The sequence below is a fragment of the Pristiophorus japonicus genome, chromosome 17 (assembly GCF_044704955.1).
Source record: "Pristiophorus japonicus isolate sPriJap1 chromosome 17, sPriJap1.hap1, whole genome shotgun sequence".
Classification (NCBI taxonomy): domain Eukaryota; kingdom Metazoa; phylum Chordata; class Chondrichthyes; family Pristiophoridae; genus Pristiophorus; species Pristiophorus japonicus.
In genome coordinates this window covers 33,975,509-34,000,460 of record NC_091993.1, presented here as the reverse complement: position 1 = coordinate 34,000,460, position 24,952 = coordinate 33,975,509, and the positions used below count along the sequence as shown (strand labels likewise).

Sequence of the window (24,952 nt, the reverse complement as noted above, 5' to 3'; positions counted from 1 at the left end):
GGACGTCCCAAAACGCTTTACAGACAATGAAGTACTTTTGGAGTGTAGTCACTGTTGTAATGTGGGAAACGCAGTTGCCAATTTGTGCACAGCAAGCTTCCACACACAGCAATTAAATAAATAATTTGGCTGAGCGTTATTACTTATGGAGATCCAATGTTAGTTAACTGGCTGAGTTGAGTGAATGAGGTATATTGCTAGTTAGATGCCAGCCGTGGTTCAGTGGGCAGCACTCTATCTCTGAGTTGGAAGGTTGTGGGTACAAGTTCCACTGCAGAGATTTAGCATATAATCCAGACTGACAATCCCAGGGCAGTGCTGAGGGAGCGCCGCACTTTCGGAGGTGCCGTCTTTTGGATGAGTCATTAAACCAAGGCCCCGTCTGCTCTCTCAGGTGGGTGTAAAAGATCCCACGGCACTATTTCGAAGAAAAGCCGAGGAGTTCTCCTTGGTGTCTTGGCCAATATTCATCCCTTAATCAACATCACTAAAACAGATTACCTGGCCATTATCACATTGCTGTTTGTGGGAGCTTGCTGTGTGCAAATTGGCTGCCGAGTTTCCCACATTGCAACAGTGACTACACTCCAAAAGTACTTAATTGGCTGTAAAGCGCAGAGGTCGTGAAAGGCGCTATACAAATGCAATTCTTTTTTTCTTTATATTGCTCTCAGTCAACCCAGGCTGGGGAGGCGGGAATGGTGCGAGGATGGGAACATAAAGAAGCAGGAACAAACTTACAGAATCATTGGTTAAATGCACAGCAAACTCGCACTGAACAAGAAACAGCGCTTGTGATGAACCACACAAGGTTAATATTATCTCAGTCATCCACTGCATCTCCTCACCCAAACACACTCCCCTGCTCACTGACAGCAGCAGCCGTACCCAGTTAGATCACCCACCCACTGCCCACCCACAGCCCGCCCACACACTGCCCACCCACTGCCCACTCACCCACTGCCCACCCATTGCCCACCCATTGCCCGCCAACTGCCCACCCACACACTGCCCACCCAATGCCCACCCACTGCCCACCCACTGCCCACCCACCCATTGCCCGCCCACCCACTGCCCGCCCACTCATTACCCACACACTGCCTGCCCACTCACCACTGCCCACCTACCCACTGCCTGCCCACTGCCCACCCACCCATTGCCCACCCATCCACTGCCCACCCACTGCTCACCCATTGCTCACCCATTGCCCACCCACTGTCCGCCCACCCACTGGCCACCCACTGCCCGCCCACTCATTGTCCACCCACTGCCCACCCTTTGCCCACTCACTGCCCGCCCACCCACTGCCCACCCACTGCCTACCCACCCACGGCCCACCGATTGCCCACCCATCCACTGCCCACCATTGCCCACCCACTGCCCACCCACAGACAGTCTCACGCGTTCTTTCTCTTGTAAACTCGAAGCAACATCGATTCTAACGTCTGTAAAGAGCAACTCAGCCTAAAACGAAACACAATGCTGTGTTTTTTTAGGTCATGTATAATTAACAATAAATACATACCCCTTCAATGGGATTTCCACCGCTCAGAAATTTGCATCTTCAGCCCGAAGACATTCTCCCGCCCACTCACAAACCCCCGCAGACAGCAGCTGACAGAAGTAGAGGAGCAGGCGTTGGTGGAAAGCAGGCTCCCGCTGCAGTGCTGAGATCAGACACACACCGCAGGCTCCCACACAACTATCCCGTTCCAGAGTCTTTTCTTCAAAGTGCTCCTGATTTTTAATCTCGATCTTTTCAGCTCATTTCTCCGCGAAGCATTGAACAGAAACTCCGGTGCCACCCTAACTCCGAGCTGCTGCGTGATATTTACTCTGTAAAACTTGCGGAACAAACTCCACACCAAAGTTCTGATTGTGAAGTGGGACCGATACACTCAGTGACCTCCCAGTGACCGGGTGAAGGGGGTTAGTTACTGAGAGAGAATCGGGTCAAGGCACAAAGCGAAATCTGTTCCCCTGGTCACCAACATGGCCAGCCCTGGGTCAGTGTGCAGTGTCAGGAGATGTGCCAGACTCAGGCTAAGGTGGCGAAGGTCGCACCCAAAGCAGCGGGCCATAGAGCGTAAGGTGGCGAAGGTCGCACCCAAAGCAGCGGGCCATAGAGCGAGCGCAATGCCCCTCAAATATTGCCCCGACTGCGTGGCCTGTTTAAATGCGCGGGACCTTGAAATCTGCAGTTTGTGTCAGACTGCGAGACACGCAGTTCTCAGGAAACATTGGTATCCATATATACACCATTTGTGTTATCACTATTGGAATTGCTCATGGGTAGTGCGTTGCACATCCACCAGAGAGGGCAGACGGGCTTCGGTATAACGTCTCGTCCGAAAGATCTCTGACAGTGCAGCACTCCCTCAGCGCTGCCCCTCCGACAGCGCGGCGCTCCCTCAGTACTGCCCCTCCGACAGCGCGGCGCTCCCTCAGTACTGCCCCTCCGACAGCGCGGCGCTCCCTCAGTACTGCTCCTCCGACAGTGCGGCGCTCATTCAGCACTGCCCCTCTGACAGCGCGGCGCTCCCTCAACACTGCCCCTCCAACAGCGCGGCGCTCTCTCAGTACTGTCCCTCCGACAGTGCAGCGCTCCTTCAGCACTGCACTGGGAGTGTCAGCCTGGATTTTGTGCTCAAGTCCCTGGAGTGGGACTCGAACCCAGGACCTTGTGACTCAGGCGAGAGAGAGCGAGACACTGAGCCAGGCCGGAAGCACTGAGGAGATTGAAAGGCAGTGGAAGACATGATCCAAGGAACATGATCCAATCTTCTCATTCTTTCCTTGAATGCCCAACACTTTCCCCTGTCAGATTCTGACACTCCGGCACTTTGAGTGTTTATTTCTGACACCCTTGCTCTGCTGATCAGCAACGTCCACAGATAAACTCCATTAGCGCTTTTTCAAATGTTGCTTCCATTGTACAGGAATGAATACAGATGACATTTACCCAACATGCAGTGATTATCCGATCTGCTCCCGGAGTTCTCAGCTGAGCAGCTGTAGTTCTGCCGTCTTTCAGAGATAATTACAGGCACCTTTTATAATGCACTAAATCAGAGCAGAGCACCCGAATGTACAGCAACGGGAGCTGGGGAGCCCCAATACTGGATCGCCAGCACTGTAGATGGAGTTCGGCAGCTGCTGGGTCCTGATGGATGGATAACCTGCCCTGAATTTAGAGGTTAAATCTGGAATATTATATGCATTTAGTCACAGTTTTGGCAGTCTTTGCACCCATTTTGTGGCAGTAAAATGAGTTCTGAATGTCCTGTTCCTCCCATTGTGAAGATGAAGTTGCCAAGAGATGTGGGTCGGGAATGTAACAAGCTATTGATTAAAATAGTCAATATGAAAATCTTTGTCTCACAGTCCAACCAATACAGCAATCCAACATAAACAATAACAGCAAATATTGAAACCAGCGCCTGGTAGAAGCAATTAGATTCTGAAAGCTGCTGTGGTCACAGCTTAAAGTTAGAGTGTGTTTGCTGTCTTAAGGACGAAGAATTTTAAACTGGTGAACATTGTCCTTGCGTCAGAGCATGTTATCTTTGATTGAGCGGATGTCAGGCGCTATATTTAAGAATTTCCAAATTAAGCTACTGAGAAATGTACTGGGGTCGAGTCTCTCTCCCACAGGGACACATCCCACGCACCAAACTCCAAAGGTTGTAGGGTCAGGTTGGCTGAGCCAGTGTGACCGTGGGTCCTGTTGAACATTAACCAGCTAAAATCGTGCAGCATACCAGCGCAGAGACCTGGCGAGCTCCCACCTGCTCACCAAGGCCACCCTACCTGTTAAACCAACAAGGGCCTTTAACATAGTAAAAGGTCCCAGGGCGCTTTACAGGAGTGTTATCAAACAGAATGTGACGCCGAGCCCAAGGAGACAGTAAGGCAGGTAAGTTTTCAGGAAGGAGGGAGAGAGAAACGGGGAGGTTTAGGGAGGAAATTCCAGAGCTTAGGGTCTCGGCAACTGAAGGAACGGCCGCCGATGGTGGAGCGATGGAAATCAGGAATGCGCGAGAGGCCAGAATTGCAGGAGCGCAGAGATCTCGGGGGAGGGGGGTTTGTGGGGCTGGAGGAGGTTACAGGAATAGGGAGGGGCGAGGTCATGGATTTGGACACAAAGATGAGAATTTTAAAATTGAGGCATTGCTTAACCAGGAGACAATGTAGGTCAGCGAGCACAGGGGGTGATGTGTGAGCGGGACTCGGTGCGAGTTAGGACACGGGGCAGCGAGCACAGGGGGTGATGGGTGAGCGGGACTTGGTACGAGCAGTGTTATGGAACAGAGTGGGACGAATTTCAGGCCATTGTGACTGCTCTACACTGATCACATTAGTGAGCCGGCTGGCTTTTTACTGTTTGTTCCGGGGATGTGGGTAATGTTGGAAGCAGTTATTGGCCTTCTCAACTGCCCTGAGGCGTTAAGTGGCAACCAAGTGATGCCCTGGACCTGCTTGCTTCAGCCATCGACTGATTCTCCCACACGGGTTGCCATGGTTTTCGAACCATCGTTGGCTACCAATTTACAGATGGATGGGCTGATAAAAGCAGCATGGCCTCAATTAACCAGGTTTCCTGTGGGGCAATGAGAAACAAGATATTGTACCTATCTCAGATTATCAACATTTCCTAAATCCAACAGCAGTGGTCAACACAGGGGCAGGGCTTGAAGCTTGAGCACTTAATCCAGGGTGACAATCCAGTTCAGTACTGAGGGAGTGCCGCACTGTAGGAGGGGCAGTACTGAGGGTGTGCCACACTGTCGGAGGGGCAGTACTGAGGGAGTGCCGCACTGTCGGAGGGGCAGTACTTAGGGAGCGCTGTGTCGGAGGGGCAGTACTGAGGGAGCAGCATACTGTCGGGGGGCAGTACTGAGGGAGTGCCGCACTGTCGGAGGGATCGTACTGAGGGAGCGCTGCACCGTCAGAGGTGCAGTACTGAGGGAGCAATGCACTGTCAGAGGGGCAGTACTGAGGGAGTGCCGCACTGTCAGAGGGATCATACTGAGGGAGTGCCGCATTGTTGGAGGGACCGTACTGCGGGAGCACCGCACTGTCAGAGGGCAGTACTGAGGGAGCGCTGCACCATCGGAGGTGCAGTACTGAGGGAGCGCCGCACTGTCGGAAGGGCAGTACTGAGGAAGCGCCGCACTGTCAGAAGGTCAGTACTGAGGGAGCACTACAGGTCGGAGGAGCAGTACTGAGGAGCAATGGACTGTCGGAGGGTCAGTACTGAGGGAGCGCCACACTGTCGGAAGGGCAGTACTGAGGGATCACTGCAGCATCAGAGGGGCAGTATTGAGGGAGTGCCGCACTGTCGGAGGGGCAGTACTGAAGGAGTGCTGCACTGTCGGAGGGCAGTGCTGAGGGAGCGCCGGACTGTCAGAGGTGGAGTGCCGAGGGAGCGCCGCACTGTCGGAGGGGTAGTACTGAGGGAATGCCGTACTGTTGTAGGGGCAGTACTGACGGAATGCAGCACTATCAGAGGGGCAGTACCGAGGCAATGCCGTTCGGTTGGAGGGGCAGTACTGACAGAGCGCTGCACTGTCGGAGGCGCAGTACTGAGGGAGCGCCGCACTGTCGGAAGGGCAGTACTGAGGGAGCGCCGGACTGTCAGAGGTGGAGTGCCGAGGAAGCGCAGGACTGTCGGAGGGGTAGTACTGAGGGAATGCCGTACTGTTGTAGGGGCAGTACTGAGGGAATGCTGCTCTGTTGGAGGGACAGTACTGACAGAGCGCTGCACTGTCGGAGGCACAGTACTGAGGGAGCGCCGCACTGTCGGAGGGGCAGTACTGAGGGAGCGCCGTATTGTTGGAGGGGCAGTACTGAGGGAGCGCCATATTGTCAGAGGGACAGAACTGAGGAAGCGCTGCACAGCCGGAGGGGCAGTACATAAGAATATAAGAATTAGGAGCAGGAGTCGGCCATTTGGCCCTTGAAGCCTTCTCCGCCATTCAATAAGATCATGGCTGATCTTTTACCTCAACTTCACTTTCCTGCACTATTCCCATATCCCTTGGTTTCTTAATATCCAAAAATCTATCGACCTGTCTTGAAGACTGAGCCTCCACAGCTCTCTGGGGTAGAGAATTCCAAAGATTCACCACCCTCAGTGAAGAAATTTCTCTTTATCCTAAATGGCCGACCCTTATTCTGAGACTGTGACCCCTGGTTCTAGACTCTCCAGCCGGAGGAAACGTCCTCCCTGTATGTATCCTGCCAAGCCCTGTAAAAATTTTGTATGTTTCAATGAGATCACCTCTCATTCTTCTAAACTCAAGGGAATATAGGCCTAGTCTTCTCAATCTCTCCTCATAGGACAATCCCCCCCATCCCAGGAATCAGTCTGGTGAGCCTTTGTTGCACTCCCTCTGTTGTGTATGGAGAAAGAGTCAGACTGAACACTGTGAGCTCAAAGTGTGACCGTAGTCTTTTATTGCAGATCTCCAGACTGCCTCTCCAACCTGTGAAGCCTCCTTAAATACCTGTGAAATCCCAAGGGATCCCATAATCCCTTGGGATTTCAGGGGATGAGCCCTCTGGTGGCTGTACAGAGTAAATGCAAGTATACATATATAATAACACCGCCTCCCCCCCCCCCCCCGCAAAGTCAATAGTGTAACTATTTACAATCTGAGTCAATCTCGGACCCTTCTTGCCCTGGCTGATTGTCTTGGTGTGAAAGCTGGTGTTGTTGAATCATTTGTTGGGCCCTCGCTGGGCTGCTGTGCAACTGGCCTTGCTGGGCTGCCTGGTGTGTTGGGCCCTGCAGGGCTGCTGTGGATGATGGGTTCTGCTTCGTGGTCACCCGTGGTGCCGGTGGCCACTGGTGTATATGTTGGGGGATCAAAAAAGGTAGGGTATAAGGTGAGTTGCTCAGGATAGTCCGTGAATCTGAGTTTGATTTGGTCCAAGTGTTTCCAGTGAATGAGTCCATTTGAAAGTTTGACCCGAAACACCCTGTTCCCCTCTTTAGCCACTTGGGAACTTGTCCATAATTTAAAACAAATACAGGATCATTGATTTCAATCTCGCATGACACATTTGCGCTATCATGGTATGCACTTTGTTGAAGCTGCCTGCTCGCTACCTGTTCTTGTAGATGAGGGTGAACTAACGAGAGCTGTGTCTTAAGTGCTCGTTTCATGAGCAGTTCAGCAGGTGGGATCCCAGTGAGTGAGTGGGGTCTCGTGCGGTAGCTAAGCAGGACTTGGGATAGGCGAGTCTGCAGTGAGCCTTCAGTTACCCTCTTCAAGCCTTGCTTGATGGTTTGCACTGCTCTCTGCCTGACCATTGGATGCTGGTTTAAACGGGGCAGACGTGACATGTTTGATCCCGTTATGGGTCATGAATTCTTTGAACTCAGCACTGGTAAAACATGGCCTGTTGTCGCTCACCAGGACATCGGGTAGGCGTGTGTGGCAAACATGGCCCGCAGGCTTTCAGCAGTGGCAACGGACGTGCTAGCCGACATTATCTCACATTCAATCCACTTAGAGTACGCATCTACAACCACAAGGAACATTTTACCCAAGAACGGGCCTGCATAGTCGATGTGTACCCTAGACCACGGTTTGGAGGGCCAAGACTGCGAGCATGAATAACATCTTTGAACGCAGGACTCTAAGTCCGCATCGATACCGGGCCACCACACGTGGGATCTGGCTATCGCTTTCATCATTACAATGCCTGGATGGGTACTGTGGAGGTCAATGATGAAGGTGTCTCTGCCCTTCTTGGGGACCACTACTCGATTGCCCCACAGAAGGCAGTCTGCCTGTATAGATATTTCATCTTTGCGCCGCTGAAATGGCATTATCTCTTCCTGCATTTCCACTGGGACACTGGACCAGCTCCCGTGAAGCACACAGCTTTTGACTAGAGATAATAAGGGGTCCTGGCTTGTCCAAGTTTTGATCTGCCAGGCAGTGACGGGTGATTGTTCACTTTCAAATGCTTCCATAACCATGGCTAGATTTGCAGGCTGCACCATTTCCACCCCTGTGGTGGACAATGACAGCCTACTGAGAGCATCGGCGCAGTTTTCTGTGCCTGGCCTGTGGTGGATGGCGTAGTTGTATGTGGACAACGTGAGTGCCCATCTCTGGATGTGGGCTGATGCGTTGGTATTTATCCCTTTACTCTTGGAAAACAGGGATATAAGTGGGTTATGGTCAGTTTCCAATTCGAATTTTAGCCCAAACAGATATTGATGCATTTTCTTTACCCCATAGACACATGCTAACGCTTCTTTTTCAATCATGCTGTAGGCTCTCTCAGCCTTAGACAGACTCCTGGATGCATAAACAACTGGTTGCAGTTTCCCGAAATCATTAGCTTGTTGCAATACACACCCGATGCCATATGACGACACATCACATGCTAGTACCAAACGCTTACATGGATCATACAACACAAGCAATTTGTTTGAACATAACAATTTTCTCGCTTTTACAAAGGCATTTTCTTGGCTTTTGCCCCAAACCCATTTGCCCTCTTTTCGTAGTAAGACATGCAGTGGTTCTAGCAGTGTGCTGAGATGAGGTAAGAAGTTACCAAAGTAGTTCAAGAGTCCCAAAAACGACCGCAGCTCCGTTACGTTCTGTGTCCTCGGTGCGTTCTCGATTGCCTTCGTCTTCGCGTTGGTGGGTCTGATGCCATCCGCTGCAATCCTCCTTCCCAAAAATTCCACTTCAGGCGCCAGGAAAATGAACTTTGAGCATTTTAACCTGAGCCCCACGTGGTTGAGTCAACTAAGAACCTCCTCCAGGTTCTGCAGATGCTCCGACCTGTGACCAAGATGTTGTCCTGGAAGACCACGGTATGCGGGACCGACTTCAGTAAACTTTCCATGTTTCTCTGGAATATCACTGCCACTGATCAGATTCCAAATGGGCATTTGTTATAAACAAAAAGACCTTTGTGCATGTTGATGCAGGTGAGGGCCTTTGATGATTCCTCCAGTTCCTGCGTCATGTAGGCTGATGTCAGATCCAGCTTCGTGAATGTCATTCCTCCTGCCAGCGTTGCAAAGAGGTCGTCGGCTTTTGTAGTGGGTATTGGTCCTGCAGGGAGAAACGATTGATAGTTACTTTGTAATCGCCACAGATTTTAATGGTGCCGTCTCCCTTGAGGACTGGGACAATAGGACTGGCCCAATTGCTGAACTCAATCGGTGAAATGATGCCCTCTCGTTGCAGCCAGTCTAGCTCGATCTCTACCCTTTTTCTCATCATGTACGGCACTGCTCTTGCCTTGTGATGGATGGGTTGCGCCCCCAGAATTAGGTGGATCTGCACTTTTGCTCCTTGGGATTTCCCGATGCCTGGTTTGATCAGTGAAGGAAATTTGTTTAATACCTGGGCACACGAAGCGTCATCAGCAGACGATAGCGCTCGGACGTCTTTCCAGTTCCAGCGTATCTTTCCCAGCCAACTCGTGCCGAGCAGAGTGGGACCATCGCCCGGTGCCACCCAGAGTGGTAGCTTGTGCACCGCTCCATCATAGGAGACCTTTACGGTAGCACTGCCGATTACAGGAATCAGTTCTTTAGTGTAAGCTCTTAGTCTCGTGCGAACTGGAGTTAAGACTGGCCTTGAGGCCTTGTTGCAGCACAACCTTTCGAAAGTCTTTTTGCCCATGATGGACTGGCTCATGCCATGTCTAGCTCCATTGACACCGAGAGTCCATTTAGTTCAACATTCAGCATTATCGGGGGACAATTCATGGTGAATGTATGCACCCCATGTACCTCTGCCTCCTCTATCTGAGGATCTGGTTTGTAATGATCCTCCGTGGATCTGTCCTCCTCTGCAACGTGGTGGATTGCAGGTTTAACAGGCTTAGCAGCTTGCCTGCACACTTGTTGGAGGTGTCCCATTGTTCCACAGCCCTTGCAAACGTATCCTTTGAATCGGCATGAATGGAAATGATGATCAACCCCCACAGCGCCAACAAGGTGTCAATGGCCTTGCATTCATCACCCTTGATGGTGGACTCTGAGACATCTGCGGACATGTAGCTGCGGGTATGTGTGATCTGCCCTGTACGTTACGATTCGAAAACAACATCAGTTTGTTCACAGTACTTGTAGCAGCACTTGTGTACTGAGAGATTTGCTCAGTGTTGTCACTGGTGGCAATGAACGCCTGGGCTATCGCTATGGCCTTACACAAGGTTGGGGTCTCTACAGTCAAAAGCTTGTGAAGTATGGTTTCGTGGCCAATGCCAAATACGAAAAAGTCTCTGAGCATGTGCTCCAAATGTCCTTCAAATTCGCAATGTCCTACAAGGCGTCTCAGCTCGGCGACATAACTTGTCACTTCCTGGCCTTTAGACCTTTTGTAGGTGTAGAACCGGTATCTCGCCATCAGAACGCTTTCCTTCGGGTTCAAATGTTCTTGGACCAGTGTGCACAAGTCGTCGTACGATTCCTCCGTGGGTTTCGCTGGAGTGAGCAGATTCTTCATGAGGCCATACGTTGGTGCCCCATAGACGGTGAGGAGGATCGCCCTTCATTTGGCAGCGCTCTCTTCCCCATCCAGCTCGTTGGCCACGAAGTATTGGTCGAGTCGCTCCACAAAAGTTTCCCAATCATCTCCCTCCGAAAATTTCTCCAGGGTGCCCACTGTTCTCTGCATCTTTGGGTTCGCTATCTGTATCTCATCGTCAGTTGCTGTGTATGGAGAAAGAGTCAGACTGAACACTGTGAGCTCAAAGTAAAGTGTGACCGTAGTCTTTTATTGCAGGTCTCCAGAGTGCCTCTCCAACCTGTGATGTCTCCTTAAATACCTGTTCTCCCAAGGGATTATGGGATCCCTTGGGACTCCAGGGGATGAGCCCTCTGGTGGCTGTACAGAGTAAATGCAAGTATACATATATAACACCCTCTATGACAAGTATATCCTTCCTTCGGTAAGGAGACCAAAAGTGTGTTCAATACTCCAGGTGCAGTCTCACCAGGACCTATATAATTGCAGTAAAATGTCTTTATTGAGGCAGGAAGCAAAGGTTAATGGTCGATGGGTATTTTTGTGACTGGAAGGATGGTTCCAGTGGGGTTCTGCAGGGCTCAGTACTGGGTCTCTTGCTTTTTGTGGTATACATCAATGATCTAGACTTGAATCATCAAGACCCACGGCACGGCCCTGGACATCATGGACCACTTCCCATATCTCGGGAGTCTCCAATCAACAAGAGCAGGCATCGACAAGATCCAACACCGCCTCCAGTGCGGCAGTGCAGTCTTTGGCCATCTGAGGAACAGTGTGTTTGAAGACCAGGCCCTCAAAACTGTCACCAAGCTCATGGTCTACAGGGCTGTAGTAAAACCCATCCTCCTGTATGGCTCAGAGACATGGACCATGTACAGTAGACACCTCAAGTCCCTGGAGAAATACCACCAATGATGTCTCCGCAAGATCCTACAAATCCCCTGGGAGGACAGATGCACCAACGTCAGCGTCCTCGACCAGGCCAACATCCCCAGCATTGAAGCATTGACCACACTCGACCAGCTCCGCTGGGCAGGCCACATTGTCCGCATACCCCAGACACGAGACTCCCAAAGCAAGCGCTCTACTTGGAACTCCTCCACGGCAAATGAGCCAAAGGTGGGCAGCGGAAACATTACAAGGACATCCTCAAAGCCTCCCTGATGAAGTGTAATATTCCCACTGACACCTGGGAGTCTCTGGCCAAAGACCGCCCTAAGTGGATGAAGTGCATCTGGGAGGGTGCTGAGCATCTCGAGTCTCGTCGCCGAGAGCATGCAGAAATCAAGTGCAGGCAGCGGAAAGAGCGTGTGGCTAACCAGTCCCACCCACCCTTTCCTTCAACGACTATCTGTCCCACCTGTGACAGAGACTGTGGTTCTCCTATTGGACTATACAGCCACTTAAGAACTCATGTTAAGAGTGGAAGCAAGTTTTCCACGATTCCATGGGACTGCCTATGATGATGAGACTTGAATATGGGGAGTATGATTAAGAAGTTTGCAGATGATACTAAAATTGGCTGTGTGGTTGATAATGAAGAGGAAAGTCATGTACTGTAGGAGGATATCAATCTACTGGTCAGGTGGTTAGAACAGTGGCAAATGGAATTTAATCCAGAGAAGTGTGAGGTAATGCATTGGGGGGGGGGGGGGGGGGGGGCTAACAAGGCAAGGGAATACACATTAAATGGTAGGTCACTGAGAAGTGTAGAGGAACAAAGGGACCTTGGAGTGCATTTCCACAGATTCCTGAAAGTAGCAGACCAGGTACATAAGGTGGTTAAGAAGGCAAACAGAATGCTTGCCTTTATTAGCCGAGGCGTAGAATACAAGAGTAGTGAGGTTATGCTTGAACTGTATAAAACACTTTAGGCTACAGCTGGTCTGGTCTGCAGTTCTGGTCACCGCATTACAGGAAGGATGTGATTACACTGGAGAGGGTACAGAGGAGATTTACGAGGATGTTTCCAGGAGTGGAGAATCTTAGCTATGAGGACAGATTGGAGAGGCTGGGTTTGTTTTCCTTGGAACAGAGGGGGCTGAGGGGAGACGTTATTGAGGTGTAAAAAATTATGAGGGACCTGGATATAGTGGATAGAAAGGGTCTATTTCTCTTAGCAGAGGGGCCAACAACCATGGGGCATAAATTTAAAGTCATTGGTAGAAGGTTTAGAGGGGATTTGAGGGGAAATTTCTTCACGCAGAGGGTTATGGGGGTCTGGAACTCACTGGCTGAAAGGGTGGTAGAGGCAGAAACCCTCACCACATTTAAAAAGTACTTGGATGTGCACTTGAAGTGTCATAACCTGCAGGGCTACGGACCTAGAGCTGGAAAGTGGGATTCGGCTGGATAGCCTCTTATTGGCCGGCGTGGATATGATGAGCCGAAATGGCCTCCTGCCGTGCTGTAAATTTCTGTGATTCTATGATTTACTCTTATACTCAAATCCTCTTGTAATAAAGGCCAACATACAATTTGCTTTCTTAATTGCTTGCTGTACCTGCATATTAACTTTCAGTGATTCGTGTATAAGGACACTCAGGTCCCTCTGAACACCAACATTTCTCAATCTCTCACCATTTAAAAAATACTCTGCTTTTCTATTTTTCCTACCAAAGTGGATAACTTCACATTTCTCCACATTATATTCCATTTGCCATGTTCTTGCCCACTCACTGAGCCTGTCTATATCCCCTTGAAGCCTCTTTGCATCCTCCTCGTAACTTACATTCCCACCTAGCTTTGTATCATCAGCAAACTTGGATATGTTACATTTGGTTCCCTCATCCAAATCATTGATATAGATTGTGAATAGCTGAGGCCCAAGCACTGATCCTTGCGGCACCCACTAGTTATAGCCTGCCAACCTAAAAATTACCCATTTATTCCTTCTCTCTGTTTTCTGTCCGTTAACCAATTCTTAATCCATGCCAATATATTATCCCCAATCCCATGAGCCCTAATTTTGTTTAATAACCCCTTGTGTGGCATCTTATCGAATGCCTTCTGAAAATCCAAATACACCACATCTACTGGTTCCCCCTTATCTACACTGCTAGTTACAACCTCAAAAAACTCTAACAGATTTGTCAAACATAATTTCCCTTTCATAAATCCGTGTTGACTCTGCCCAATCCTATTATTATTTTCTAAGTGCCCTGTTAGAAAATAAGGGCTATAGGGAGGGAGGAACTTAATACAATCACTATCACTAATGAAGTCGAACTCCATAAAATAATAGGACTAAACATAAGAACATAAGAAATTGGAGCAGGAGTAGGGCACCTGGCCCCTCGAGTCTGCTCCACCACCCAATAAGATCATGGCTCATACAAGGCAGACAAGTCCCCTGGACCTGTTGGTCTGCATCCTAGGGTCTTAAGAGAAGTGGCTGCAGAGATAGTGGATGCATTGGTTGTAATCTACCACAATTCCCTGGATTCTGGGGCAGTTCCAGCAGATTGGAAAACTGCAGATGTAACGCCCCTATTTAAAAAAGGAGGCAGACAAAAAGCAGGAAACTATAGACCAGTTAGCCTAACATCTGTCATTGGGAAAATGCTGGAAGCAGTAGCGGGGCATTTGGAAAAGCATAATTCAATCAATCAGAGTCAGCATGGTTTTATGAAAGGGAAATCATGTTTGACAAAATTGCTGGAGTTCTTTGAGGATGTAACGAGCAGGGTGGATAAAGGGGAACCAGTGAATGTGGTATATTTGTATTTCCAGAAGGCATTCGATAAGGTGCCACATAAAAGGTTACTGCGCAAGATAAAAGTTCACTGGGTTGGGGGTAATATATTAACAAGAATAGAGGATTGGCTAACTAACAGAAAACAGAGAGTCAGGATAAATGGGTCATTTTCCGGTTGGCAACCATGAACTAGTGGGGTGCTACAGGGATCGGTGCTGGGGCCTCAACTATTTACAACCTATATTAATGACTTGGATGAAGGGACCAAGTGTAATGTAGTCAAGTTTGCTGATGATACAAAGATGGGTGGGAAAGCAAATTGTGAGGAGGACACAAAATATCAGCAAAGGGATATAGACAGGCTAAATGAATGCGCAAACATTTAGCAGATGGAGTATAATGTGGGAAAATGTGAGGTTATCTACTTTGGCAGAAAAAATAGAAAAGCAAATTGTAATTTAAATGGAAAACAATTGCAAAGTGTTGCAGTACAGAGGGACCTGGAGGTCCTTGAGCATGAAACACAAAAAGTTAGTATGCAGGTACAGCAAGTAATCAGGAAGGCAAATGGAATGTTGGCCTTTATTGTAAGGAGGCTAGAGTATAAAAGCAGAGAAGTCCTGCTACAACTGTACAGAGTATTGGTGAGGCTGCACCTAGAGTTTTGGTCTCCGTATTTAAGCAAGGAAATACTTGCATTGGAGGCTGTTCAGAGAAGGTTCACTAGGTTGATTCTGGAGATGAGGGGGTTGACTTATGAAGATAGGTTGAGTAGGTTGGGCCTATATACATTGGAGTTCAGAAGAATGAGAGATGATCTTATCGAAACATAGAAGATAATGAGGGGGCTCGACAAGGTGGATGCAGAGAGGATATTTCCACTCATAGGGGAAACTAAAACTAGAGGACATAGTCTCAGAATAAGGGGCCGGCCCTTTAAAACTGAGATGAGGAGGAATTTCTTCTCAAAGGGTTGTAAATCTGTGGAATTCTTTGCCTCAGAGAGCTGTGGAGGCTGGGTCATTGAATATATTTAAGGCAGAAATAAGACAGATTTTTGAGCGATAAAGGAATAAAGGGTAATGGGGAACGGGCAGGGAAGTGGAGCTGAGTCCACGATCAGATCAGCCATGATCTTATTAAATGGCGGAGCAGGCTCGAGGGGCCAGGTGGCTGACTCCTGCTATTTCTTATGTTCTGTTACCACATCCTTAATAATACATTCTAGCATTTTCCCTACTATTGATGTAAGCCTAACTGGTCTGTAGTTCCCCGTTTTCTCTCTCCCTCCTTTCTTAAATAGTGGGGTTACATTTTCTACCTTCCAATCTGCAGGAACCGTTCAATAATCTATGAAATGGAGGGAGCGCCGCACTGTCGCAGGGGCAGTACTGAGGGAGCGCCGCACTGTCGGAGGGGCAGTACTGAGGGAGTGCCGCACTGTCGGAGGGGCAGTACTGAGGGAGCGCCGCACTGTCGGAGGGGCGGTACTGGGGGAGCGCCGCACTGTCGGAGGGGCGGTACTGAGGGAGTGCCGCACTGTCGGAGGGGCGGTACTGAGGGAACGCCGCACTGTCGGAGGGGCAGTACTGAGGGAGCGCCGCACTGTCGGAGGGGCAGTACTGGGAGAGCGCCGCACTGTCGGAGGGGCAGTACTGAGGGAGCGCCGCACTGTCGGAGGGGCAGTACTGGGAGAGCGCCGCACTGTCGGAGGGGCAGTACTGGGAGAGCGCCGCGCTGTCGGAGGGGCAGTACTGGGAGAGCGCCGCACTGTCGGAGGGGCAGTACTGAGGGAGCGCCGCACTGTCGGAGGGGCGGTGCTGAGGGAGCCTCTTTCAGAAATGGTATTAGCCAAAGCACCACCCGGTCACAAAACCTTATTCCCCCAATTTCTAATATTTTTATAACTAATAAATAAAAATGTACAGCAAGATTAAAGTACATTTGTTGAACCCCGCCCTGGAGTCTGTACCAACGGGGGAGGAGGAACCCGGCGGCCCGGAAATACCAGGTTTCGGGGAAGGAATTATCCGCTGCACCCGGAACCGGAAATCCATGTTTGGGACGGCGGCGGAGGAGAAGCGGGTGAGCTTAGGCCCCGATTTGTGAGCGGTTTGGAAACTCGAGCTCCCCGCGGGACCGGCTGCCGTACCGGGGAGGTCCTGGGCTGGGCCTCGGGGCCTCGGGCTTGGGTGAAGCGGCTCCCAGAAACATCCAGCTGTCCTCACGGACACCGGCCTGGGCTCCCGCCTTTCTGTTGCGCCTTCCCCAATCTCACCGCGTCCCAACGCGCTTCACAGCCAATGAAGTACTTTTGGAGAGTAGTCACTGTTGTAATGTGGGAAACGCGGCAGGCAATCTGCGCACAGCAAGCTCCCACACACAGCAATGTTATAAAAATAAATAGGAGTCGGCCATTCCATAAGATCACGGCTGATCTTCGACTTGATACACTTTCCGCGAACTCCCTATCCATTCATTCCCATAGAGTCCAAAAATCTATCGATCTCAGTCTTGAATATATTCAGAGACTCAGCATTCACGGCCCTCTGGGACAGAGAATTCCAAAGTTTCACAACCACAAACAGCAATGTGATAATGACCAGATCATCTGTTTTTGTTATGTCGATTGAGGGATAAATATCGACCCAGGGACACTCAGGAGAACTCCCCTGTTCTTCAAAATATCGGCATGGAATCTTTTACGCCTGAGAGAGCAAACGGGGCCTCAGTTTAACGTCTCATCTGAAACACGGCCCGTCCGACAGTGCGGCACTCCCTCGGTACTGCCCCTCCGACAGTGCGGCACTCCCTCGGTACTGCCCCTCCGACAGTGCGGCACTCCCTCGGTACTGCCCCTCCGACAGTGCGGCACTCCCTCGGTACTGCCCCTCCGACAGTGCGGCACTCCCTCGGTACTGCCCCTCCGACAGTGCGGCACTCCCTCGGTACTGCCCCTCCGACAGTGCGGCACCCCCTCGGTACTGCCCCTCCGACAGTGCGGCACCCCCTCGGTACTGCCCCTCCGACAGTGCGGCACCTCCTCGGTACTGCCCCTCCGACAGTGCGGCACTTCCTCAGTACTGCCCCTACGGCTGACGCACAAAACAGTTTTTCATGGTCTCACCAGATCTGTTTGGATGTGAAGGCCCTTCAGCACAGTCAATCCTTCCACAATCCTAACCCTACTCTTGTGAGGCTCCTATGTATTTTTATTAGCCTGCCTTCAATTATCTGCTCTGTGCTCACGCACTCTTGGGCACTGGGTAGTGATCAGGACTGGGAGCCCGTGCTTGTCACCCCCAGCCCACTCCTTCTGGAACTAATTGTCGTGCCCCAATTGCTTGAGATATGATTGAAGTTGGGACCCCCTGGTCTTTATGGCTGAGCGTGACACAAGAGGAGCCTGCCACCCACAGCCTTTGAGGGAGCCTGGTCTTAAAAGCTGAAGGAATTTGTCTCCTATAAAGTTTTCCTGCTCTCTTCTCCCCCAGAATGTCGACTGAAGCAGAAATCGCTCCAAACTATGAGGAAATGTTTGCTCATCGGTTCACAGTGGCCGATGAAGAGTATCAGGAGATCGTGAAGTGCCCTGCTGATCCACCACCGATTGTAGAGGACTGGAGGGGCCGGCCTGGTGGTAACCGCAGGTACATGGACAGTGGCTGCAGATCCTCGCCAGACAATACCAGCAAATACCAGATAAAGTGATTGTATTACAGTGCTCAGAGTGGGGCAAGTAGTTGGGGAATTAGATGCCATTACGTCAGAGGAAGGTACAGATTTCACAGCACAAATAGAAACATGTCTTCAAACTGGGCAGGAGTGGGAACTAAACATCTCGGGATATAATCTTTTTAGGAGGGACAGAATGGGTAAGAAAGGGGATGGTGTGGCAATATTGGTGAAGTGGGGGGAGAGATGGACTGAGATACAGAAAAGATTCAGACAATATCAGTATAGCTAAGAGATTAAAATGGGATTGTTTCATTAGTGGGGGTGTATTGCAGACCCTCTAATCATGCGGGGAAAATGGAAGAGAAAATCTCTAGACAGATGAGGGAGATGCATAGGGATAACAGAATTATTGTTGCTGGAGATTTGAATCAGCCACATATGATTGGGACAGGGATAGAGTAAATGGGATGGAATTCCTAAACTGTGCAGAGCTCTCCATCCTCGAGCAGTTTGTTCATGTACCTGCACCAGAGGTGTTGCTATATCTGGGCATGAATAAGGAGATAGTTAATGAGATGAGTTTGACACACCTTGGGGGTAGTGATTGTAATATGTACAGTTTGGAAATGTTAACGTGAAGCATTTAGAAATGTCACATGAAACGATTCCACGGTGCAAACTCCAGGTGTAAAGTCAGATCAACGTCTGTTTGAGATTTGTTAACCTTCTAATTATAGGTCGCAAGATTACAGACCGTACAGGGGACGCGATGACAATCGCAATTGGTCAAATAACCGACAGTGGCACGGGAGAGATCGAGGCTACAACCGATCTCCAGCTCAGCATCACGCGCCGTATGAATCGTACAATTACGGCTCTAATTCCCACTGGCAGTCCAATCACTACTGATTCTGAGCCGCGACTGGATCGCCGCACTGTGCGAAACACCACAGTAACTAACGTCAGACGGGAAACACATTCTAACGGTCTCATTTTAACGAGGGTCTCTTGTCATTAGTGTTATTGCCATTAGTTAGGTTAGTAGTTTGGGGGTGTTATAGTTTGTGTGTGGCCACAGTGGGTAAATCTCGCCCAGTGCTGTGTGTATGGGGAACTCTCCCAGCACTGTGTGTGTATGGGGAACTCTCCCAGCGCTGTGTGTATGGGGAACTCTCCCAGCGCTATGTGTATGGGGAACTCTCCCAGCACGTGTGTGGGGAACTCTCCCAGCGCGGTGTGTGTGTGGGGAATTCTCCCAGCGCTGTGTATGTGGGGAACTCTCCCAGCGTTGTGTATGAGGAACTCTGCCAGCGCGGTGTGTACAGGGAACTCTCCCAGCGCTGTGTATGAGGAACTCTCCCAGCGCGGTGTGTACAGGGAACTCTCTCAGCGCGGTGTGTACAGGGAACTCTCCCAGCGCGGTGTGTACGGGGAACTCTCCCAGCGCGGTGTGTATGAGGAACTCTCCCAGCGCGTTGTGTGTGGGGAACTCTCCCAGCGCTGTGTATGAGGAACTCTCCCAGCGCGTTGTGTGTGGGGAACTCTCCCAGCGCTGTGTGCGTGGGGAACTCTCCCAGCGCTGTGTGTGTGGGGAACTCTCCCAGCGCTGTGTGTGTGGGGAACTCTCCCAGCGCTGTGTGTGTGGGGAACTCTCCCAGCGCTGTGTGTGTGGGGAACTCTCCCAGCGCTGTGTGTGTGGGGAACTCTCCCAGCGCTGTGTGTGTGGGGAACTCTCCCAGCGCTGTGTGTGTGGGGAACTCTCCCAGCGCTGTGTGTGTGGGGAACTCTCCCAGCGCTGTGTGTGTGGGGAACTCTCCCAGCGCTGTGTGTGTGGGGAACTCTCCCAGCGCTGTGTGTGTGAGGAACTCTCCCAACGCTGTGTGTGTGAGGAACTCTCCCAGCGCTGTGTGTGTGGGGAACTCTCCCAGCGCTGTGTGTGTGGGGAACTCTCCCAGCGCTGTGTGTGTGGGGAACTCTCCCAACGCTGTGTGTGTGAGGAACTCTTCCAACGCTGTGTGTGTGAGGAACTCTTCCAACGCTGTGTATGGAGAACTCTCCCTTGAACATTGGTCAGTGCGCTGTCATAGAATGTTGTTGAAATTTTGGAATGCTGTTGTCGGGGACACACTGATCACAGGCCGAGCCCCCTCTTCCTGCTCCCCAGAATCATAGCAGGAGGTATCTGCTGATGGTCAGGTTGAGCTGCCACACTGAGGAGGCCGGGCAGCTTGTCTACCCTTGGCTGGAGAATGGTGCAAGGACGATCTGAGCCAAAGACAATCAAATGTCTATGAGCATTAACTTCAACATCCATTTTACTTTTTCTTGGCCTGTTTAACAGGTCAGTGCTGAGGAACTGGCTCGGCTGAAGCTGATTCAGAATAAAGTCCATGGCGTTCTCTGCGAGCAGGATACACTGCATCCTTCCTGAGTCAATCTCCACTGATTCAGCTCCCTCGCCACCGGGGCTAATTACTCCAAAGACGATCGGCTCCCTGTACTTCACAGTCCATGACCCGGTTATACGGTACTGTGTGAGGAGAAACAAGCAAAGAGAATCTGATGTTACTGACCCTTGTAACTCTGGAAGTGCAATATCAAAATAACAATGTGGGGTGAAGGGAAGATTCCTAGTTATTTAAAAGCTCTTTAGTTCAACTGTGGCCTGTTTTACTTGTGTTGAAGGTTTAGTCATGTTAGTTTGTTTTACTGTTTGACAGAAATGTTTATAATCGATCGAAACTCCTGACTTTCTGGATCTTTAGTTGTTAAAATTCCGAAAGTTTTCAGTGAGTAATCTGCATCAAGACCCTGTGCACTAAAGTTCCACAGGGTGAAGCCATGTGTATCAATCCTTCATCACCCCCGGTGTAATGTGACATTTGTTACCACTTCAAATCACGGCTTCTAGCTCCCTCCCTGCAATTACAATCTCCTTATTTGTGGGGTGATAACCGAGGTGTCTAACTTATTTGAAGACAGTTTCTTTCTGTTGTAGACGGTTGTGAAGTTCCACTGTTTGGAGCGCAGGTTAATTTGAGCAGTGTGCGGTGTGTGTGTTTGCTGAGCTGTGTGTAGGTGGCTGTGATTGGCAGGAGTGGGTCAGTGGGTACGAATACACTGGATCACTCACTGAGATTGATCTCAGTCGAGGGAATTGAAATATCTCGATGGGATGCACTCAGGATAGTGAGGAGTCTCTTCGCCTCCCACCTGAATGTTGGCAGGCAGTTTAATATGGAACAAGTGTTCAGCTGCTCTCTCTCGTCGGATAAGGAGTGAGAGCAGAGCTATGTCACATCTCCAGTGTTGGCACATTGGAATCCCAGAGCTCCTATAGTTCATGCTCTATTCCTCTCTGGCCTGTTTTGAATACAGGATAATTTCTAGTTGACTTTACTGCCCACTTCACTTTTTGCTGGAACCAGCTAGTGACCGAAGGCTGTTGTGAATCTCTCTCAGTAACAGCAGCTGAAAGTTTCTTTCTTTTTGTGTCTTTTTTTAAGTGATCTTTATGGTAGGAGTGTGTTTCTTTTTGTTTCCTTGTTAGCTGGAAATGCAGCTGGCTGTGGGATCGTCCCCGTGACTGCCAGGGTTCAAGGGCCAGCATTACTCCGCATCACTGGAACTCTCTGCTAATAACTGTTGTTGATTGACCTCACTTCCTTCGGTGTTGCCAGGGTTACTAGACTATCCCATCGTGCTGTGTCACCGGTACTTTTTATTCAAAGTTCCCCATTTTAAGGTGGGATTCAGGCAATTCGACCAGGGCGGTATCACAGCCGAACACAATCCTTGCCTGATCTCCACCCGTGTGCCGTTCCAGCCAGGAGTGGGAATGGGAAGCCTGGCTGACTCTGTTCCCTGCCACTGGCATGGGTTCCCAATTATGTCCCAACTACATCCCTGACTGTCCAGCCCTCAGCACAGTCTGGGGCTCAGACTCGGCCTGTGCCGGCTGGGTGACTCAGCACCATAGCAGCTGGCACACTGACCCTCCGACACCCGACTGGGACACTGGGAGACTTGTTTACACTGAATATTCCCCACTGAGATTGTTTCTGTATTTTTATACACCTTTCAAATATGAACAAAATACAAATAAACAAATCTTAAGTGTGTATCTAACGCCTGATTCTATTTCATATATTTATAGCACAGCTTAAACATCTGTGGTTGGGAAAATGTTGGAGTCCATTATTAAAGAAGCAGTAGCAGGACATTTGGAAAAGCAAAATTCGGTCAGGCAGAGTCAGCATGGATTTATGAAGGGGAAGTCATGTTTGACAATTTTGCTGGAGTTCTTTGAGGATGTAACGAACAGGGTGGCTAAAGGGGAACCAGGGGATGTGGTGTATTTGGACTTCCAGAAGGCATTTGACAAGGTGCCACATAAAAGGTTACTGCACAAGATAAAAGTTCACGAGGTTGGGGGTAATATATTAGCATGGATAGAGGATTGGCTAACTAGCAGAAAACAGAGAGTCGGGATAAATGGTTCATTCTCTGGTTGGCAACCAATAACTTGTGGGGTGCTGCAGGGATCAGTGCTGGAACCCCAACTATTTACAATCTATATAAACGACTTGGAGGAAGGGACCAAATGTAACGTAGCCAAGTTTGCTGACGATACAAAAATAGGAGGAAAAGCAATGTGTGAGGAGGACATAACCAAATCTGCAAAAGGGCATAGACAGGCTAAGTAAGTGGGCAAAAGTTTGGCAGATGGAGTATAATGTTGGAAAGTGTGCGGTCATGTACTTTGGCAGAAAAAAATCAAAGAGCAAGTTATTATTTAAATGGAGAAAGATTGAAAAGTGCCACAATACAGCAGGACCTGGGGGTACTTGTGCATGATCTTATTGAATGGCGGAGCAGGCTCGAGGGGCTAGATGGCCTACTCCTGTTCCTAATTCTTATATTCTTATGAAACACAAAAGGATAGTATGCAGGTACAGCAAGTGATCAGGAAGGCCAATGATATCTTGGCCTTTATTGCAAAGGGGATGGAGTATAAAAGCAGGGAAGTCTTGCTACAGCTATATAAGGTATTGGTGAGGCCACACCTGGAATAAAGCGTGCAGTTTTGGTTTCCATATTTACAAAAGGATATAACTTGCTTTGGAGGCAGTTCCAATTTCTTATGTTCTAATCAGTCAAGATTTGAATATCAAAACTGGCTTCAGGATAACGCGAATCTACACAGTACAACAGCACCAAGGTTGAAGAGAGGTTGGTAAATCAGTAAACACTGATTACGTGACGCCAATTTGGGTTTTAAGAGCCTGAAGATTGGGGGAGGGGTGTTCCACAGGTTTGAGTAAAATAAATTAACTTGCATTTCTATAGCGCCTTTCACAACCTCAGGATGTCCCAAAGCGCTTTACACCAGTGAAGTATTTCTGAAGTGTAGTCAACGTTGTAGTGCAGGAACTGCAGCCAATGTGCCCACCGTGAGGTCCCACTAACAGCAATGAGATCTGTTGTGTTTTGATGACGTTAAGGGATGAATGTTGGTAAGACACTGGGAGAACTCCTCTGCTTTTTTCCGAGAAAGTGCCATGGGATCTTTAACACCCGCCTGAACAGGGGGATGGGGGACCTCAGTTTAACGTCTGTCATCCAAGCGACAGCACTTCCGACAATGCAGCACTCTCCCAGTGCTGTGTTGAAATGTCAGTGCAGATTATGTGCTGAGGTCTGTAATGGGGCTTGAACTGATTTTGAGGTGAGATTGCGAGCAGCTCAGCTAAACCGACAGCAGAAAATATTTTAAACAAAAGCTTTGCTTTTAATCCCTACCCACACATTTTTAGTTTAGTTCCTACCAGAGGGAATGATATCTTCAACACGAAACAGACCAGACACTTGGCCAAAGATGGAGCCTTGCATTCTACAGCAGGCTGCATGCGCTGGCATTAATAACCTGAATACAGCGAATCCAACCAAAATAGTGAAAGGGACCAACAAATAGCAGCTTCTGGGCGACAGGTTGTCTTGTCACAGAGGATTAGCTAGAACCAGGTATCTCCAGGCAGGCTGTTAAGATAATGGTCAAGAAGAAGGAATCCGAGGGATTTAAAATAGAGTAAGGATAAGATAAAAATGGCATGGGATGGATTAGGTCGCATTATTAGAGGGGTCTGAGTGCAGGTCCAGTGAGATGAAGGTGCTCGGGGGAAGTGAATTGTAAGAATACAATAAATCAATTTTGTAGATGCTACAAATCTGAAATAAAAACAGAAAATGCTGGAAACGGGCAGCGTAATTTAAACCCCTACCTTTGTGGAGTGAGGTGACCGTCTCGGTCCAATTCCTAGGGAGCACGAGCCCACAAGACAAACTCCCCTGAATTTGGTAAAAAGCTGACCGTCTCAGCCAGACCTCACGGAGATGGTGTGGGAAATGTAAAACTGGGAGAGCTCAGTCCTGGATGGTGTCGAGCTGTGTAGAGAAGTGAGTTTCCAGCACGCTGGTGGTGGAGAAGCTCTGGGGAATCAGGAGATGAGCCACTCACTGCACAACACCCAGTCTCTGACCAATTCTAGTAGCCATGGTGTCATACGTCTGGTCCAGTTCAGCTTCCAGTCAATGGTGACCCTGGGATGTTTGGGGTGAAGGGGCGGGGGCTCAGTGATGCTAGGGCCACTGATAGAGGGAGATGGGCACCACCTGGCACTGATGTGTTGCAGCTCCAAACATGAACTCATCACAAAAGTTATGTTCTACTTGGAGCAGAGAAGGTTAAGGGGAGATTTGAAAGAGGTGTTCAAAATTAGGTAGCGTAAATTTGATAGAGTAAATAAGGAGAAACTGCTTCCATTGGCAGAAGGGCCAGTCACCAGAGGACACGAATTTAAGGTGATTGGCAAAAGAACCAAAGGAGAGATGAGAATTTTTCTTACGCAGTGAGTTGTGATCGGGAACGTGCTGCCTGAAAGGATGGTGGGAGCAGATTCAATCGTAACGTTCAAAGGGAAATTGGACAAATACTTGAAAAGGAACATGTGCCCCTGTGAGGAAAGAGCAGGGGGAGTGGGATTAATTGGATCGCTCTTTC

General features: G+C 49.6%; 2 protein-coding genes across 3 annotated transcripts in view; one reads left to right on the top strand and one right to left on the bottom strand.

Moving 5' to 3' along the window:
- The first annotated feature begins 3,894 nt into the window (after window positions 1-3,894).
- LOC139227678 (RNA guanine-N7 methyltransferase activating subunit-like) lies at window positions 3,895-20,425 on the top strand. 2 transcript variants are annotated; one of them, XM_070858618.1, is made up of 3 exons: window positions 3,895-3,916; window positions 17,709-17,864; window positions 18,630-20,425. In XM_070858618.1, the coding sequence occupies exons 2-3, from the start codon at window positions 17,710-17,712 to the stop codon at window positions 18,799-18,801; spliced, it is 327 nt and encodes a 108-aa protein (XP_070714719.1). In that variant the 5' UTR covers window positions 3,895-3,916; window position 17,709; the 3' UTR covers window positions 18,802-20,425. The 2 variants fall into 2 exon arrangements, with proteins under 2 accessions (XP_070714719.1, XP_070714718.1); XM_070858617.1 differs by lacking the exon at window positions 3,895-3,916 and adding an exon at window positions 16,242-16,299.
- Window positions 20,190-24,952, bottom strand: part of c17h15orf40 (chromosome 17 C15orf40 homolog) — a 25,149-nt gene continuing 20,386 nt past the window's right edge. Inside the window, exon 7 of the mRNA XM_070858616.1 lies at window positions 20,190-20,422. The gene's annotated coding sequence lies outside the window, so the exon portion shown is untranslated. The remainder of the gene's footprint in view (window positions 20,423-24,952) is intronic.

Bases quoted from the DNA above. Each gene is read 5' to 3' on its own strand.
- LOC139227678 (XM_070858618.1), top strand. From the start codon at position 17,710: ATGTCGACTGAAGCAGAAATCGCTCCAAACTATGAGGAAATGTTTGCT. The intron at 17,865-18,629 runs GTACATGGACAG...TTCTAATTATAG, and splicing joins CGGCCTGGTGGTAACCGCAG to GTCGCAAGATTACAGACCGT.